The sequence below is a fragment of the Indicator indicator genome, chromosome 8 (genome assembly GCF_027791375.1).
Source record: "Indicator indicator isolate 239-I01 chromosome 8, UM_Iind_1.1, whole genome shotgun sequence".
In the NCBI taxonomy this organism is placed as follows: Eukaryota; Metazoa; Chordata; class Aves; order Piciformes; family Indicatoridae; genus Indicator; species Indicator indicator.
In genome coordinates this window covers 35,815,319-35,834,700 of record NC_072017.1, presented here as the reverse complement: position 1 = coordinate 35,834,700, position 19,382 = coordinate 35,815,319, and the positions used below count along the sequence as shown (strand labels likewise).

The window sequence follows — 19,382 nt, the reverse complement described above, 5'->3', positions numbered from 1 at the left end:
GCTGCACTCTCCCTGAGCTGCAGGAGCCGTCCAGCCTTCGAGGAACCTCACAGTGCCATCATCCTAGGGCCCACACACACACTTGTGACAGGATGCCTGCATCCTTTTCTCATCTAGGTTAACACTTAACACTCTATACCTCCATATCTTCCCCTGCACCTCATGGGCTTCTTGGGGACCAAAGGCCCCAGACTCACAAGTTAGAGGGCTCGAAATGAGCCACTGTGGCAGAAAGCAGGGAGGAAGCCTACTGCCATGCTCTGAGATTTTGTAGGATACTCAGGTGTCACAGTGTTTGCCCTATGGATCCCCATCTCATAGCTCTTGTTTATGGAGAATACTGCAGGAAAAATCAGGAATTTCTTTTCCAATGCACTGCCATTTTATACAAAGAATTAGAGTCACAACCATGCACACAAAGAAGCATTCTCCAACTTAAAGCTAATACACTTGCCCATAATTAAAGCTCTCAAAAAAAAATTTCTCTGAAGTCCTCTCCAAACCCTGTCGTTATGAACTCCTAGAAGAACGTGTTGCAGAGCTCTGAGCCAGTCACTTCAGGCCTAAGGAGAGGAATGTGCACTCGACCCAAGACAAGAGTCAGGGTAGGAGATGCAGGCCTCTGAACACTTCTTTTCACTGTGGTCACTAATGCATCGAGTGGCGATCGTGGGAGAAAGTATTTGGCACAATTATTCTCTGCAAGCTTTCCAAGCCCTCTCTGTGTACTTTTATATAACATATCAGCCTGCTTTTCACTTCACTTCAATGGTTTGATAAAGCTTGTTAAATATAAACTTGGCTTCTTTTTCTTGGAGAATTTTCTAAGCTCTGAGTGAGCGAGCGAGCCAATACATCAACACTAGCATATTCTCAAAGTTCACGAGCTGAGTCCTTCAGAGATGCGTGAATGTAAAGGGGAACGTTTAATAAGTGCATAAGGCTGATTGCTTTTCAGCTTTTTCATCCTTTGGGAAAACAGAAGGACTTTCAAACTTGCTAATTGCTATGCTTGGGAATATAAGAGATGCTGTGCACTTCCGTCAGGTTATTTGTAGTGACAGAATCATCACTGGTTTGGTACTGCAAACCCAAAACAAAACAGAGTGCAGCTTCATATTATTAGCGACTGTTATTACTATTAATAACGCAGTCCTCTGCCTTACAACAAACACTGCATTCTTAGGCCATTTCACTCTACACAATAATCATGACCAAGCATCCCATTTATTAAAAACAACAAAGGACAAAGATTTTTTTGACTGAGTAGTTATAACTGGAAGTTAAATACCACTTCCAAAAAAACCCCACAAGTGATGAGAGCTCATGCAGAACTCACGAAAATGGCTAAATGCAAGAGTAGTCCAGAGGTCTGTCTGACTTGGCAAACAGGACTATGTCCTCTTTTACTCCAGGCAAGCCTTTGATACATGCTGAGCTAAGAAGAAGAGGCAACAGAGAGACAGAGAGACTGCACCCTTTTATCTGGAACCTGCAGTGTCCATGGTATGTTGCCTCAAATTCTGCAGTCAAAATAATTTCAAGAAAGGCTTTGCTGGCCTGTCCCACCCTCTGCAGTACTGTTTGTGTAAGAGGGGAGAGTGGGTGCTGGCTTGCATTCTAAGGCCCAGTCCTGCATTTCTTAAGCAGTTACAAGGCTCATTAACTATGACCTAACCCAAACATTCTGTATGTTTCCAGAAGATTTTCTGAAAAGTAACCTGCCTGCCTTTCTGTGAGCAGCTGTTCAGGAGGTGCAGAGTGACAACTGAGTTTCAGGGGAAGGCAGCTAAAGTCAACAGTGTTCTGAAACTAGCACATCAGATCTGGGAATAAATGAATTGGAAGGTGATACAGGGTGTGATTTGTAAGACTCCAAGATCTTAGGATTTAGCTCTACAGTACAAACAGGAAGAAAGTTCCTACCTGAAATGCTTCAATATTAAAAAAAACTATTTTAATAGGTGCCTGACAGTAAAGACAAATGAAATACCATTGTAAACTGAAGCTGCTCCAATGATAAAGGATTCCAACAAACCCACTTTTTTTTTTTTTCAACAGCTTCAAGGATCACCTAACTGCATTTACTGCACTAAGAACTTCTCACTCATTGAAAGGGGGACTTGAAAGAGTCAAGTTGTAATCCCATTTTTCATTTTTTTTATAGCTGCTATGAGAAAAATCTCCTAATTCCAATCCTTTCAGCTCCACTAAGGGCAGAAAAGGAAAACTGCTGAACTGTCTTTTAATACAGACAAAGGATTTTGTCCTCACTCTCCTGGTAGCTGCTAATATGCTTTGTCTTTAGGTTTATGTTTTTCATGCTTATCACCCAGATCCTTATGGTAGCAGAAATTCTTAGTCTTACTGAGAAGGTCATTCTCTTTGCTAGAGAGTAACCAGAAAAGACACCTCTGCACTTCGCTGTAATTTCTATCAGTCCTGAAATAGTTAAATATTAAGCCATCGCTGCATTCCTCCCTCATTGCCATCCCCCCCATCCATATCAGAAGATTATCCTCGGTGCCAGATTCCACTGTCTGCATCTGACTAAGTGGTTCAAAGGCCAAGTGTAGGAATTCCATTTTAAAAAATAGTGATTTTTCTGTTCTCTGAAAAAGCAGCTCCCAAAGCCACTGCAGGCATTTTTAGGAAAGGAGTGAAAAACCCACAACAACCCAAAACCTTTCAAAAACTGTAAAGCCATTTAAGTAACAGCATCAACATTATTATCATCTGTGTTCTTTGTCACCACTGAACCCAGCCATTTCACTGGACCTCAGCTGATTTCAAGCAGAGTAGCACTTTCAGGAGTGCTCTGAAGCTGAGGACAAACAGCAGGTCAAGTAACAATGAAGTGAGAAAATAGGGAACATGTCAGCAAGGGTAAGCTCAGGAGAAGGTTAAAGAATGAAAACCTACAGTTGGAGAGATGCTTCCAGACAACAAGTACCCTTGCCCAGGCACGTTTCCTCTTTTGCTGTGGACCACCAGCATGTTTGCAGGATTTAGGCTAGGGCACTAGGACACCTGTCAGCATACAGCACACCAACGACCCCTTTGCCATGGACTGCCCCACAGGAGTACCACCCCTCTGATGCCTGAGCAAAGCATGGGTACTGTCACGTTGCTTTCTCAAAGGCTGGCTAAAGGCTTCAGAGCCTGAGGGCAGCAAAAAGGAAGTCGTCTGTGCATCACAAGATAACCCAGCTTTAACAGTGCTTTGAATACTGAGGTCCTCAGCAGATGCTAAGAGCTGGAAAATCAGAATGGCCAGTGGTTGCTGGCCACAGTGCTCGCTGTGTGAGGTTTTGCCCAGTAACAGTTGCTGGTGCTTGACCTGTTGTCCCTGCTGTATTGTGCACTGAAGCCTTTGAAGTTGTGTATGCATATCACAAACCCCAAAGGGTGGCAGCTGGCCTAAATAGTGGATAAGCACTTAGCAGAGATCAACTTTTCCTGTGTTTGTTGTATGTTCTATAAAATGTAAGTTTACAGTCAGGGAACAAACACTTCCCTACTTTCCAAACCACTGTACCTGAAGCATAGGTATTGAAAGCATTAGCTTCAAAATTGAGCCTCCAGGGACAACACAGGAAACCAATTGTAAATACTACAGATGATTGCTCTGACTTCATGAAAGCAGTTGAAAACTGCTGCTCTGCTACAGAATTCCAGAGAACTCTCGCAAGACAAGACAGCCTGGGAACTGCAGTGTCAGAGCCTAGAATCATTTCCACATAACTCTGTATTTGTAACTATTGGTTCCAATTACAGTAAGTTTGGAGAGTCTTCACTGTATTTCTCTTTAGAATTATTTATAAAAATCTCTTTATGGTTTTAGATTTTTAACAACATATATTGCAAAACAACCTCAAAAAAACCAAAAGCACACTCCTCTGAGTAGTAGCAGGATTCATCTGCCCAAATTCTAGGTTAGCTTTTACCTCCATTTTAAATTTATCAGAGTACAACAGATTAAATGTCAACAGCAAAACCATTTTCCACAACAAACAAAATATTTCACTGCATAATGACCTAAGAGACCCCAAGAAGCCACCACACAGATGCCAAAGCAACTGGAAAAATCCTCCCACATTGCTTATACATCTGCCCTGAGACAGCAAACCTTTCCTCCTACTATACTGCTTCAGCAACTTTACTATAGATCCCACTGAAGGAGAAGGGCTGATTGAGCACACTCTTCCCTCTCTCTTAAAAAATGAGCAGAACTGAAGATGAAATTAGGTGCTGAGTATTTCTTGGCAGAGAACGTGTAACTCTGCATGTGCCAGTAATGTCTAAAGCTGGCACAGAAACGGTGCTGCAGCTTTCAAAGCAGCTCTTAAAATGACGTGTGTTCATGCCATGGGAAGCTTTACTATCTTCAGCTTTCCATGTATCCATTTTTCAGAGAGGCAGTCCATAAAATTAGCCTCTGTGTTATTTTTACACAACTTTGCACTTGCTCTGTCATAAACCTCCAAGACTCTGAATTCATAAAATAAAGTGATATAACAGTCTTTAGGTAATCAGACATGGTCCTATTTTGTCCATTCTTAAAGCTACGGAAATATGGTAAGAGCAAATCTCAACTCTCTGAAATTTGAACTCATTAACTGTGAGTTATGTTTCTTTTCAGTAAACCATCTTCCATTCTCCACAGCTTTCATCTGAAAGCATAATTAAGTTAAGCACTTGTACAGTACAATATACTCACCGATCATTTCAAGGAGAAAAAAAATAATGTTTTTTGATTGAATTGACCCAGAACTTCACACATTTTGGTTAAGTCATAAAAAACAATTATTTGTGTACCTTTACCACACGAACTCTTTCAGTCTTGGTTCTACTGATAAAGCATTCCAAGAAAACCTACCAGTATACTGCATGCATTCACCTCATTGTATCAACAGTCTTGATAAATGAAAGGAGATGTAAAATTACTTACTGAAGACATCTCCTCGGGGTTTCTGAGGATCTATCTGTATCCTGTTGTCATCTGTAACTCCTTGGGAAGATGTAGTTTCAACAGGAACATGTAATGGCTCTTCAGTTGTTAGAGGATACCTTTGTGGTGGTAGTGTAGGTCTTAACGTTGTGGGTTGTGGTGGTGGTGGAGGCCTTGTCACTGGCTTTGTTACTGGTCTTGTTGTCACTGGCACATACCTAGTGGTTGTCTTTGGTGCCAGTCGAGTTGTTGGCCTGGGTGTAGGACGAGCTGTTGGCCTGGATGTAGGTCGAGTTGTTGGCCCAGGCGTAAGATGAGTTGTTGGCCTGGATGTAGGTCGAGTTGTTGGCCCGGGTGTAGGACGAGTTGTTGGCCTGGTCACTGGCCTCTCTGTAACAATAGCAGGTACATAGGGTGGTCTGAGGGGTTGCCTTGTGCCTCCAACATCAGGAATCCTATTGGTTACACCACTGCCTCCCTTTGGGAGCATGCTGTTGCCCTTGAATTTATGATATGGACCAGGTGGTTCAATCATAACATTAGGAGTAACTGCAAAGAGAATCAAAATGGGACCAAAATGGACATCTGAGTCTCTCTCTCCAGTAACTTAACAATGTACTTCGTTATGACATGGAAAATCTTTGCTGAAAGTATTTCTCTTCTTCTAAATAGTTCCACTAACAGAAACACACTTGAGCATCAGCACTTCTGAATTATCACATCCCTTTAGATGCTACTTCTCATTACAGCAGTTTAGAGGTGATTTAGAATGACTGAAGGCAGAAAGACTCCCATTCCTATCTCCTCCCAAGCATCAGCTCGCTCTCAGAGGTGGTAATACTTACCTAAACCCACTGTTAGTAAAATAGCATGGGCAGGAAGATGTGTGGTTAAGGAGCTCTCTAGACTGGACAAGTCCACACTTGAGAGCAGAGGTGAGAGCCTTTTGTGTCTCATGGGGAATCTTAACAGCCTCAATAAAAACTCCAGTCACGTATTTTGTGTACAAGTGTTTCACATACAACACAGCTAGAGTGAGGAGCTGTGTTTGTTAAACAGTGGACTGTTTGATGATTGCAGTTAAAAAGGTGGTGCCACCTGTTTACCACTCTTCTTTTGAATACTCTGCAGCTTGTTCATTAAGGGATATTAAAATTTAAAATGCACCTTAGTACTGTGCCCCAGTAACTTGTGTGAAGTGTGTCCATGTATAATTGCAAGCATTCAGGCTGTGAGAGGTGCAAATCACTTTACCTTGACAGCTACAGCCAAAGGAAACAAGTCTGCAGTGGAACTGCTCTTCAAGGAGATGAGTGAGTCACCCAAGACCAGAACTCCTGCATGAACACAGGGTCTTCCAAAAGATTCAGAAGTCATAGGGGTATCCAGTGTGGGGGAGCCCTAAGGGCCTATTCTACACCAAAGCAGATGGTTGCTGCTTCCAAGAGAGAGGTGTGGAAGAGGATTCTCCAGCAGGGAATTCTTCCAGAGGAGTCCTCCCTCCACTGTTCACATCTGGGGAGCAGATGTGGTGAGCTTCTGAGATGGGCCAGTAGCAGAGTGTACATAACAACCTTGTATGAGTAAGATGTACTTTCTGACCAGACCTACCCTGCTCCCTCAGCTGTTCTCATCCTGAAGCAATCTCTAGAATGAAGCCGTGAACAGGGAGAGGTGAATTTCTTTCCAATTATGAAAATGTCTCAGGGAGAGGTATTTTTATCAAGGCATGCCAAGACTCAGAAAGCTCTGACTACATTCCCTGGCCTTTTATTAAGTATTAATAACAGTCAAGAGAAACTGAGCCTGACAGTGCTGTACCTCCAAGCATGCACATTCACAGGGGACATGTTTGCTGTCAGGGTTCCATTGCATACCTGTGCAGCTCGTTCCGTTGTCTCTGTACCCTTCTTTACACTTGCATTTGTAGGATCCTGGTGTGTTGTAGCATCGTGCAAAGCTACCACACTGGTGGTGCCCAAGGGAACACTCATCCACATCTGCAACAGAAAGCTACAGTAAAGAACCCTGTACATCAAACAGGCTTTTTGCTTATCTCTGCAAAAGCACAAACAGCGGTTCTTAGGAAAACGTTGTTAATTTTGAGATAATTAATAAAACTGAGTTGCCAGTGGGAAAAGGAAGGCAGATAGTCACAAATCAATGTGGTGATGCAAACATCAGGGTAAAAGGGACTAAGATGCAAGCCTGGTATTGCTCAGCTTGTGCCTTGGTGTCAGAGTCAGTGATGTGCTGGGAGCAGACTGCCGTTGAGTTCACAATTTTCATAACCACCTCTTAAAGGTGACATGATGAGGAAATGAGTGTAGGAAAAGGCATGTTCTTAATCACACAGGTATTCAATTTTGTTCATAAAAGGCTTCCACATCTGTACAGATGTTTCTACATCACATACAAATTGCTTCAAACATCTTACATGGCATTTCCATGCTTCTTGTTAGTGATGCAAGCAAAAATCTCCAAATTCTAGTGCTCTGCAGGAAATTTCCCTCCAAAATACATACTTAAACATAAAGCAATGCCTCATTATCTCTTTTCTTCAGTGAAAGGATGATAACCAGGGGAGGCCCTGGGAAACTAAGACAATGGGGCCTGGGAACATTGTTGTTGAAGGGCATACACCAGCTGCATTCCAGCCTCATGTCCAGACAAAGACAGGTTATTTCCCAATCCCTGCCTTCTGCCCCACCTGTCTCCAGGAGAAGGAAAGTTGGTCAGCCTGGGTGGGAAGGAGGTGGGGTGTGCTCAGCTCTAGACACATTTTCATATCTTGCATCTTGGGGCACACTACAGAGCACAGCTGCCTTACAGCTCAGACATAGCTCATTCGCTGCTCCAAACCTACCACTGCCTGTGCACAGCAAAACCTGTGGGGACAAAGGCTTTGGAAGGAATTCATGAGGTCAGCAGCTCTGCTTTCCAACTGGCTTCTACAGGAGAACCAACTACAAGAATGAGGGCCAAATGCCTGCTTTCTTCTTCACAGTCTATTTCTATAATCTACTCTTTCCTACAATACAAATGCAGTGCAACCTAAGCCAACCTGCTTCAACGTTTCAGCCACAATGAGCAAACATCCCTCTTTAAACCATTAATTTCCTTTTAGAACATGCAGCTTTAATACTTGCACACAAGAAGTTGTTCTTACCATGGCACTGGTATTTGCCTCCGATGTACATTAGATCAAAGCCTTTATGACATCTGCATATGTAGCTTCCAAAAGTATTGACACAGTGCCTAAATCGTGGACAGACGACCCTCCCAGTAGCACATTCATCAATATCTGTGGAGAGAAAGGAACTGCATCACTCCCAAGAGCAGCTCCAACATAATCTGTACTATCTAAATTAAACTGCTTTCACACAATTGAAAACTAAAGACGACTAGCAAAAGTATTTTTGTTCGGGTCCTTATGGCTATGAGCTGTCAGCAGTAACACCTAAGCACCGCTTCTGGCTGTGTCATCTCAGTTCAGCTCTTGGTCACAAGCCCCAGATTTTCACACCTCCTGTGCTAGAAGCCTGTACAAATATTGAGTGACAAGAGACACATTGGCAAAATGAGTACTGCTACTGAACTTGGAAGGCCTGCTCTATGCTCTCACCATCCTGGTAGCCTTCCTTTGGAAAGGAGACGTTCTCTAATTCCTCACAGAACACACAACAGCTTCTCCAAGGCCTCAAAACGCTCATCCTTACAACCATAATGGTACTTGTCTGAAGAAAAGCTACTTTCTGTTATTCGTGTAGCCTACTTCTGTCCCACTAAGCCCTGCACCTGGATTTCCAGGCAAGGAATGATTATAGAAACTACCTCAGTAATTCTTTTTCTGAAATGTGCCTGAAGTATTGCTGCTGCAGCACAGGCCACACATGTATATTTGAAGTACATCGCCCTGCTGTAGGAAGTGGTTTGTTTTTCTAAAATCTCAGGTGTCCCTAATCCATGATGTCTCCATTGAGCCTATCAGGAAATCCTCATCTGTTCAGGACTTGCTCTAAACAAAGACAGCATCAGCTAATGTCAGAGATGCAGCATTTCTGGGTCTCATACCACTTAGTTACCACAGCCCAAATGCTTTTTGAGTATCTGCTCTTTGCTGTCTCCTACCCTGCACTGTAGCTGACTCCTCTTTCACTGAGGGGTTGGCTACCTAAATGACCTTAAAAATCTGAGGATCCTCAGATGGCTTCCACGTGCCCTGCCTGGGACTCCCATCAGGACTTGAAGCAGTGCTTCAGCAAGCAACTTCTGGGCAAGGACAGAGCAGTGGGAAGACAGAAGTGAAGCACAGTTTATGTCAGATACCCTTTGTCTCCCCAAAAATGCAGTTCTGATGCTGACTACGAAGCCAGGCAGGCCCAGGGAGCATCTGATACACACCCAGCTTTCACTGCTTTCCCTGTCTGGGAAACTCTCAGCTGAGGTCAAGCTGACAGCCAAAAGCTGCCTGGGCTACCATTCGCTCTGTAGCCCTTGGACACCAAGCTGGAGCCCGCTGAGTGCTTGAACCCTAATTCCTCACTGAGGCAGCAGCCTGCCATGCACAGCTGCCTCTGACGCACACCGCTCCTGACGCTTGTTGGTTATCTACAGGGCACAGTTCAAGCCTTTGCTCTATCAGGCTCTTGATCTATGGAAAAGCAAGATTTTCCTCTCCCTGCAATTTGCTTCCCAAAAGAGTACTTCAGCTGCAGGTGTCAAGAGTGCAAAACAAAGCCAAGTGATTGATGCCATGCTGCTTGTGAAAGAGGCCTGACCAACGCAGAGTCTCTTGCAAAGCACAGCAAAAATGTTACCATAAAACTGATGGTTAGTTAGGGCAGCCACCTAAGGAGGGGAGAGGGAGCTTCCAATTCTCCAGGCTGTGTTTCCCACAGCCAAAAGAAGTGACCTAAATCCATGAATTACTGGCTGGCTGGGATCTCCCAGTAGCTCCTGCTGGCACCATCCCACTCTGCATGATTTAACTGCAGGACAGCAAGGATTCAGCCTCTCAGCTCCCACACTCCTGGCCCATCAGACTGCTCCAAAAGAACAGCTCTCCTTTACTCTCTGATGGGAGCATTTCTACAGTGCCACAGTAAAGGCTTGAATGTGAAAAAAAAACAAGGCAAGTACTGGGAACCTCTCCACATGCCTGAATCTCCCTATAAATCTGCCCCTTGGCTTGAATCTATGGAAGTTTTAGGGTTTGAGTGCATTTATTAACAGTTTATAAACTCCACCATGTTCCTAACTGTTATTTAACTTACAAGCCACGATTTTCTGCCCTTTAATAAAGTATTACTTCAAGGTTGCAGATTTCAGACTTCATTAGTACGAGTTAGTTGGAGTTCTTTGTTATTTTTATCTTTAAATCACAACTTCAAAAAGCAATTTAGTAAGAAAAAGATTCCTTACTGAATACACCTCATGTTCTTCAAAACCTCAGGTGTCTGGTCCTACCTCCCCCTCTGCACATACTTCATGGTTTTGCAAAATCCCATCAGTAAGTAGTATGTGAGGTGATGAGGGCACTGCAGTGCTACTGATCCATTTTCTAGGCAGTTAGACATCCCAATGACACAGGACTGAAATGCTCATCAATACCCTGCTGAACACTGACAAAGAAGTAATGGGAAAATGGAACAGTCCGCTCCTTGCATTCCATATGAGAGGTGGGTGGCTGATTGTCACTGGTGGGAAAACCACTTCTCAATCGTTAGCTAGAAACTGTGCTGTCAATATGCTAGAGGGATGGGATGTCATCAAGAAGGACCTGGACAAGCTGGAGAAGTGGGCCCAGGTGAATATCTTGAGGTTTAACAAGACCAAGTGCAGGGTCCTGCACATGGGTTGGAACAATCCTCATTAACAATACAGGCTGGGGGATGAGATGATAAAAAGCAACCCTGGGGAAAAGGACTTGGGAGTGCTGATGGACAAGAAGCTGGACGTGAGCAGACAGTGAGCTTGCAGACCAGACAGCAAATCACATCCTGGGCTGCATCAAAAGATGCATTGCCAGCAGATCAGAGAGGTGATTCTGCCACTCTGCTCTGCTCTGGTGAGACCTCACCTGAATTACTGCGTCCAGCTCTGGAGCCCTCAATACAGAAGAACATGGACTTGATGGAGTGGGTCCAGAGGAGGGCCATGAAGTGATCAGGGGCCTGGAACACCTCTCCTACGAGGACAGGTTGAGGGAACTGGAGGGAACAGTTCAGACTGGAGAAAAAAAGGCTCTGGGGAGACCTACTAGCAACCTTCCAGTACCTGAAGGGGGCCTACAAACGGCTGGAGAGGGACTGTTTCTAATAGCCTGAAGTAATAGGATAAGGGGTAATGGTTTGAAATTAGAGAAGACTATATTTAGGTTGGACATTAGAAACAAGTTCTTTACCACAGGGATGGTGGAACACTGGAACAGGTTGTCCAGGGAGGTAGTTGAGGTCCCATCCCTGGAGATATTCAAGGTCAGGCTGAACAAGGCTCCGAGCAACCTGATCTAGTGGAGGATGTCCCTGCTCCCTGCAAGGGAGCTGGACTAGATGACCTTTGGAGGCCCCTTCCAACCCAAACCATTCTATGATTCTACAAAAGTGCTTATGAGTAGTTTCCTGCAGCTCTCAAACAGTACAGTGACTGTGCCTTCTTCCAAGTCCATGGGCCCATGCCAGTTCACACCTAGGCCTAAAGGCTGTTTGCCTTCCTAGGAAAACCAGGGTGTGAAGGGGTGATTTGTCTTCTGATCTCGAGCTGGTCTGCCATGGAGGTGCATGCCCAGGCTTAGCCACACCACAGAGCTGCTCCAAAGGCACACAACAGACAGCACCTAATGCATGTGATAGTCTTCAACAGAAGCAGAATTACAAAGCCCTTCTTTCTCTCCCACTGTTTGACTGTATTGCCAACTTAAACACTAAACAACTAATGAGACTGATAAAAAGAAAAAAAGTTTACAAGGCTACATTTTCAAGTTTCTACACACAGCCAAAACAACTAGAAAGAATTTTACAGTGAAAAGAATTATTTTCAATCCTCAAATAATTTCAGACCTCCTGAAGCTGAAATGTGTATACTGCCAATGTCTTTAAATGAAAATCCTAATCCAAAAAAGCTGGTAATACTGATTGATTTATTGATTCAAGAGCCATTAATCAACTAATCAGTCTATCTGTATTTCTACTGAATGCTTTTTACAGTATTCTGTTTCAACTTGTATTTTAATTTATATGATTTACCTTCACAGCCAAATGGATTGGTAGCTCTTTACTGATTGTCTGGAAGGAACACTGTGACAAAAGAATGATCAGCATGGGTTAAACCAAAAATAGAATAATGCCTAAAGGAATTTCCACCTGTGCTGAAAATAAACATGACATTCCCAGCTGTCTTTCAAACTTTCCTCAAATGAGGATTTCATGAGCTGCAGCCAATGCACACTTCAATGTTTTTTACCATCATCTACACTTCTATTTGTACTGCAGCAATACTCAGCCCCCTCACTAGAGCTCACAGCCTCAAACAGCTTCAATTCTTGGAAGTATTCACTCATATTAGTACGACTCAAACTTGATAAAGAAGTAACACCAAAAAATGCATGTCACAATCACTTCTTGCCAATAAAGGGGAGTAGGTCATGTTATGACTCATGAAGCACAGATACCTCTTGCTGTGACTACTTGGCCTGTATTGTACAAGACTGCTCTGAAATTTTGGGGGGGAAATGTTAAAAACAGGTTATGATACCAGTCTTCAACTTTCTGGGAAAAAAGTGGGGTTTAGAAAAATTACACTTGAGAACTGAAAGTACTTCATATTACTAGTTCAAGTGCTAGTCTTCAGCATTAAAAGTGTACTTGTTTATTTTAAAGTATGAAGCTTGCCTGAATATAAAAATGCACATTAGGAGAATCTTGCAAGTCTTTTTCTAGCAAATTCCTGTACTTCCTCAAAATTATACTTAAAAACCATTCATCTCACTGTTCCAAAGACCCCTGCCTGCCATATTCTCTGCAGCGTGACTAATCACTAGTCAATCCCTTCAGCATGTGACAATGGTGGGTTTCTTCCTCCTGGTCTGCCCATTCTTTTGCAGACATAGACAGGACCAAGACGTACTTTGGAAAGCCCCTGACTCAGAGCTGAGCCTGCTCCTCACATCAGAAGATCTAAAATTTGTCCCTTGCTCTGTCAACCAATTCTTGGTCAGCACAGGTCAGCCACTTGGAGAACTACCTCCCCTGTAGAGAGCCAGGATACCCAAATGGATAATTAGGCCATGCACATTCTCTTACAGTCTATCAGTGCAACTGTTATGGTTTTAGAGGAGTAGCAGTGCATAAGATATCAATAATAAAATCACTGGAGAATCATAAGCATTTAGGACATAGAGTTAATGACTAATGAAATCACACATCACACTGTTCTTCAGGCCATACCAGAATGTGGCACAACACAGTCTCATTAACCACAAGCACTTTTTCAACATTCAGGAACGTGGCAACAAAACTGTTCACTTTTATACCCTCTGAATTCCTGAGTTTATTTTAGCCTGGAGTTTCACTGTATGGAAGAAGGACTGCAACTTTGATCCCATGAATATTGGGAACACACACGGCCCTCCACCTTATTCCAGTATCATGTCGATTTGCACGAATTATCCCTCTGGTCCCTGAGCCTTGGCACCACCTTGGTGGGGCTGAGGGAGAGCTGACCTTTCCACTCCATTTTTTATGCAGGCAGGTATTTTCCAGTCTGTTAGTAATAGTTTAAAGACCAAGTAACAGGAATGTAAGGGCCAAAGGCTTGGATGCCAAGCAGCCCATGCAAGTTTTAAATAGATTTACAGACAGAATGATTTGGGTTGGAAGGGACCTTTTGTTGACGAAGCTTGCAGGACTGGAGGAAAATACTGACAATCTCTGACACACACCACTTGAGAGCACCTAAGCAACACTCCTATCCCAATCCTTATCAGTAAAGTCTTAAAAGTGCATGGATGATGCATTCCAACCACTTCTTATAAACTCTTCTGAACTGCATTCAGTGCAATGATAAAAAAAAAAACCAAACACAAAATGCATTTTGGATAAACAAATAAATAAATACATGAAGCCTACATCTGACCACCTACCTATGCAAGTCCTGCCATCAGGCCCTAGCTGCAGTCCTGGAGAGGGACAGCGGCAGCGCACTTCCCCTTTCAGCACATCACATCCATACTGACAGTTCGCCATCGAGCAAGAAAGGGCATCTGGAGAAAAATAATTCAGCATATTTAGATAAAGACTCTCAGCAGTACCACAAAATTATTAAAAAACTTGGGGGAATTAAAATGTCTTACAACGATGATGGAAGTGGAAAAATACTTGTTGAGTTTTGACAGGGTTCCATTCATGCTTTAAAGAGCAAATGCATATGCAGGAAAAATTTGCTTTCCACTAAAGAAAAAAAGAAATCCCTACAAGAATCAAAGAAAAACCCCAACCCAAGCAAACAAACAAACCAACCAACCCAAAAAATAATCCCTAAACAAAAAACCCCAAACAAACAAAAAACCCCTTACAAAAGAAGTGTAGCAATTTGTGTCACAGAATGCAGCCCCTATGAGGAATATACAGCACAGAATGTACTATATGCCCTCCCGGACAGTGTTGCCATTTTAAAATAGGAGCATCTTTACTTAAAGAAAATTTCTCTCCCTTTCTCTCTGTCCAGGCACTCAAAATATCCACTTCTACAGGAGCAAAGAGAAAGCTGATCTCCAGAGAGATGACAATACAATTTTATACCACTCAAACAACCAATATCTTCAGCTTTAATGACTTTACACTCATAAGGACGTAACAGAGCAGAACTGCAGGTGTCTCACTGCAATGAAAACCACAAGCACTTGTCCTTGAAGGCCAATTAACAGTGATTTACAGCACTGAAAAATACTTCTGGGGAAACTTGTAATAAAACTAATAAAAATCAAAATATTTGCTCGTGTTTTGTTCAGCCTAATTTCATTAGGAAAAAGAATCTCATCTCGTGCAACTGCCTCACTTCCAGCAAGATTAATCTTTTACTTTGGGACTCATCTTCATTTCATTACAGTTTCCCAGGACAAGTCAAGCAGGGATCTTGGGAACAAACAAACAAACAAAAAGCAAGCAAGCAGCAAGCCTTGCCGTACTCGAGCAGGTTCCATCTGGCATGAGCATGTAGCCGTTGAGGCAGTAGCACTTGTAGCTGCCATAGGTGTTCATACAGCGGTGCTTGCATGGCCGTGGCTTCAGCCCACACTCATTCAGATCTGAGATGAAGGGAACAAGAGAAGGAGATGGGAAAAGAAAACAGACAAAGTATGTGTGAACAAACTACTCTCTCAGGTTCCTGGAGAAAGAAGGAAAAATATGGCAATTAGCTTTTCATACGTAACGCAGCTGACAGCAAGTGTGCGGAAGATCTGGCATGAAGCACTGTTCACCCCTCCAGCCCAGGGGTGTATTTTCCTCTGTGTCACAGAACCCTTTCAGAAATGACAGCATTAGCATTAAATAAACTGCCAACAGACACTTCATTAGGGAAGGCACAAGCTCTGGCTGCCCAGCCCACCTCTTGACACTCTTCATGTTGATGCCATGTCTAGGACCAGCCAGAGCTCTGGAGGAGGAGGAAGAAGAGGGAGAAAGCAAGTGTCACTGCTGCAATCACTATCAGTGCTTCTGATAGCAATTCAGTGAGTCACCATCATGCTGCAAAATTAGTCGCATAGGAAGGCAGGAAAGCCAAAGCTAACCTCCTTTGCACAATCTCCCAGATAAAATGTATTCCTTACCATCTAGAAAATACTGGGAAAACAATCGTATCTGACATCAGTGATACTTGTCAAGGACTATCCATGAGGGCTACTATTTCAAATTCACAACTGAATACAGAATTCATGACTAAAACTGAAAATATTCAGCCTACAATTTTCATATTGGTAGACAAGGCTTTTAAGAAGAAGTAAAGCTTGAGTGAATATTTCCTGAAGAATTCTCTTCTCAGAATATGTCTTGGTTTTATCTGGGTGGATCAGAATAATCTGTTACTTATGTAAAAACGACAATAAATGTGAAAATAATATATCAGTCCAGCCAGAAAGTACTTAAACAACTGAGCTACCAACCCTCAGCTGAAGTACCACACAATGCTGTCTGGAGGTCTGTTACAGTAAGAGAGTCACTGTTAATTCCAGGAACTCTTTTAAGAGCCATCTCCACTATTAAGCACATTCTCATCAAAACTCTAACTCACACAGCAGCAAAGTACACCTTGGAGCTCCTACCATGAGGCAGACACACAGCCACTTTATAATGTGCCAGCTGAGAAGGAACCACATACTCTCTGTGGACTCGATGTGAAGGCTTAGAGTTAAGACACTAAAACTGAAAACTAAGAAAAAACAACCAACCAACCAACCAAAACCCACGAACAAACAAACAAACAAACAAAAAAAGAAATTCTGGCTAGAATGAAGTCAGCAATTCCCAACAGTGTTTATCATTAAATCTGTTATCTTCTGACCTACTTTGTTTTCCCCTTCATTGGGTCAAGGAAGCATGAATGTCTCTTTGCCTCTCCCCACAACCCCTCCCCTAACTGATGGATAAGACCATTTTACTTCATTTTCCAAGGCCTCAGGAAAAGCAGCAGGTTTAGAGATAAAAACGGACTAGACGATCTTTCGAGGTCCATTCCAGTCCCTAATATTCTGTGATTCTACTGGTACTACATAAAGGCCTGTATGAATATGCTGGTCTGTCTTTTGATCCATCTCCATGCACCCATAATCTCTAACAAGGTGTCCTTCAGAAGAGTCTGGATGTACTGCACATGGACTGGGGAGCACCAAAACACTCCTGCTATTTCTGTGCTCTGTTTGTGCGTTCCTTGTTCCTTAAGTAAGGTCAACTTTTCAAGGACAAGTTCAATCTAATGCTAGCAATCGAAGTATCAGCTGTAGCAACATACTTTTGAACAAATGCTGCTTACTTATCAATTCTGCATCTCAAGCACCATCTATAAACACATCTCAGTATAAATGTCTATGCTTCAAAAGAGAAGAAAACAGCAGAAGCTTCCACAAGAAAATTGAAAACTAAAACATATAAACTCAGAGTAACAAAAATAACATTTTAACATCATTTTTCTTTTTAATAAAATGCTGTTAATTTATTTTAGTCACTTCTAATCTCACACTGGAGTTTAAAATATAAAGCCTAACACTATTAAGAAGGTCCACAAATCCCTTTAATTTCTATGTGGGAAGGTCCACTCGCTCTCCTGCACTTGAGAATGTCATTGTTCAGCCACTGAAATTCCCATTTTGCCTACAATTGTACAATCAGTGCAAAACTAGCACTTCTAATTTCAAAATAACCAAAGGCACTACTGTACACAGCTCAGCAGACTGAAAATTTTGAGTGCTGGGGAAGCAGATCTGTAACAGAAGCGCAGGCTGCTGTGCAGAAGTATTTTGTTTTTAAACAAATTAAATGAAAATGTGAATGCAAGGAAAGGACAAGAAGGCTATGCTGGCAAATCCAGATGTGCCTTGTTTGAGCATTGTGTGGAGCCACACAGGATCTTGAATAATGACTGCACACTTAACAATGGGGCACTTATTCCTAGCAAGATGTGATACACTCTGCTTTCTTCTTTAATTAGCTCCTGCAGAAGACTCCGGCAGTCAGCCCTTTTCTTCCTTTCTTTTGCCTATTAGCTGACTTGGATCAGGCCACACAGAGGTCAAATATTCCATACCAAATTTACTCAGAATTTCAAACTACAAAAGCAGGGACCAGAAGCCAAGTACAAAAATCAAACTGCTGTCACCATAACAGTAGATCAGCTTTCATTTCTAGCAACTACCACCACACTACCATGGCAAACTCATGACAGATTTGTAACACCCTAATAGAGTTCTGTTCCTGTCACTTAGTCTGAATAATCAACAGCTGCCAAAGGCAGAAGTTAATGCTTATTTTCTTCAACTTCCAGCTTTAGGTAAATCAGTTTTGTCTTTACTTAACCCGATACACAATTTTCTTTCATTGTTCCCACAATGGGACTCAGAACCACATAAAAAGTGCTAGTCCTGAAAGAGCAGAGGGAAGAAACAAAGGCAAGTTACAACCAGAAGTATAGTGCAGGGTGAAGCCTTTTCAGAATCCAGGCACACAGCATCAAGGAAATCCAACCAGTTACTTGCTCTGCATGCTAATGACGCTGCAGGTTCAGCTTTTGCATCACAGCCAATGGTCTATCAAGCCTTCAACCCCTTGGCAAGAAGTTGTATCACTGTTTCAAGCAGTGCAGGCAGAGGAGCACACCACCTGAAATCCAGGCCCATCTCACCCCTTGATGCTATATTTCTTGCGTGATGATCCAGAGGGCGAAATGGAAGTGCTTTGCTCCTCTGACCAGGTGGACTTGAATATAGCAGCTCCTCTTCACAGGTTGGGAAGAAGGCAGAATCAAAATTAAATTACCAGACCTTTGCAATATGCATTACTCCATCATCTAAATATAAATAAATACATAAAAAGTGATATTTCTGTCTCAAATGCTGACAAAAATTAATTAAAAAAAACAAACCAGCAAACTTTGCATCACCTTCCTGAAACAAAAAAAGTTAAGAGGATAGCAAGTTACAGAAAAGTGGCCTTCTACATCTTTGCCTAAAGCCAATCTTTCTCAGCCACATGAAATTAACTTGCATATGCTTTCCCAACTATTTGTATTTTTCTGTGGATACTGGTCTTACTGAAGAGCAGGTATCAATCTTCTGATGAACACATTTTGAAAGAACTATTAGTTCTGGTTTTATTGTATAAATTAAGAGAGCAGGCACAGGGTACTTTCCAGTTGCTCAGTTTTTTTTTTTCATTGGTTATAACTGTAAACCTGGTATCAAAGAGCTAGAAGGGAAACACTGAAGCCACTCAAGAGGTTTGAATACTGTGAGGGTTAGCATTTCTGCAAAGTCACTGCAATTTTACTGATGATAGCAACAAACTAGAAGAATAAGCTAATCCTAAATTCTGAGCAACCTAAAGTGAGATCTAAATTGCCACTAGAAAAGGACAAACATCCAAGCATCATCACACAAGCAGTGTTCAACAGTCCTGCTGTAATGCTGGGTTCTTCTCTTGGATTGGTGCCTGGACTACAGCTTGATCCATGAAGTCTGTGAATGGAGGAGTTGTAAAGCCTGTTGACTAGCCTGCTGTACTCAAAGAACACCTTTCACCAAGAAGCTGAGCACACTTTGCAGTGCAGCGCTGTTCACACGTCCTAGAAAGACTTCCATCATTTCTTCTGCCAACATCATTAATTTCTGTTATTACCAATTGCTATTCCAGAACGGAAATAAGAAACACGGCCCATGGAC

General features: G+C 42.5%; 1 protein-coding gene across 1 annotated transcript in view; it reads right to left on the bottom strand.

The window, feature by feature from the left end:
- NPNT (nephronectin) overlaps positions 1-19,382 on the bottom strand; it is a 47,418-nt gene that overhangs the window by 9,067 nt on the left and 18,969 nt on the right. The window contains exons 5-9 of the mRNA XM_054383124.1: positions 15,138-15,257; positions 14,094-14,213; positions 8,121-8,255; positions 6,829-6,951; positions 4,952-5,341 (exon numbers count right to left, since the gene is read on the bottom strand). Of these exons, the coding sequence (XP_054239099.1) occupies positions 4,952-5,341; positions 6,829-6,951; positions 8,121-8,255; positions 14,094-14,213; positions 15,138-15,257 (888 nt within the window). The remainder of the gene's footprint in view (positions 1-4,951; positions 5,342-6,828; positions 6,952-8,120; positions 8,256-14,093; positions 14,214-15,137; positions 15,258-19,382) is intronic.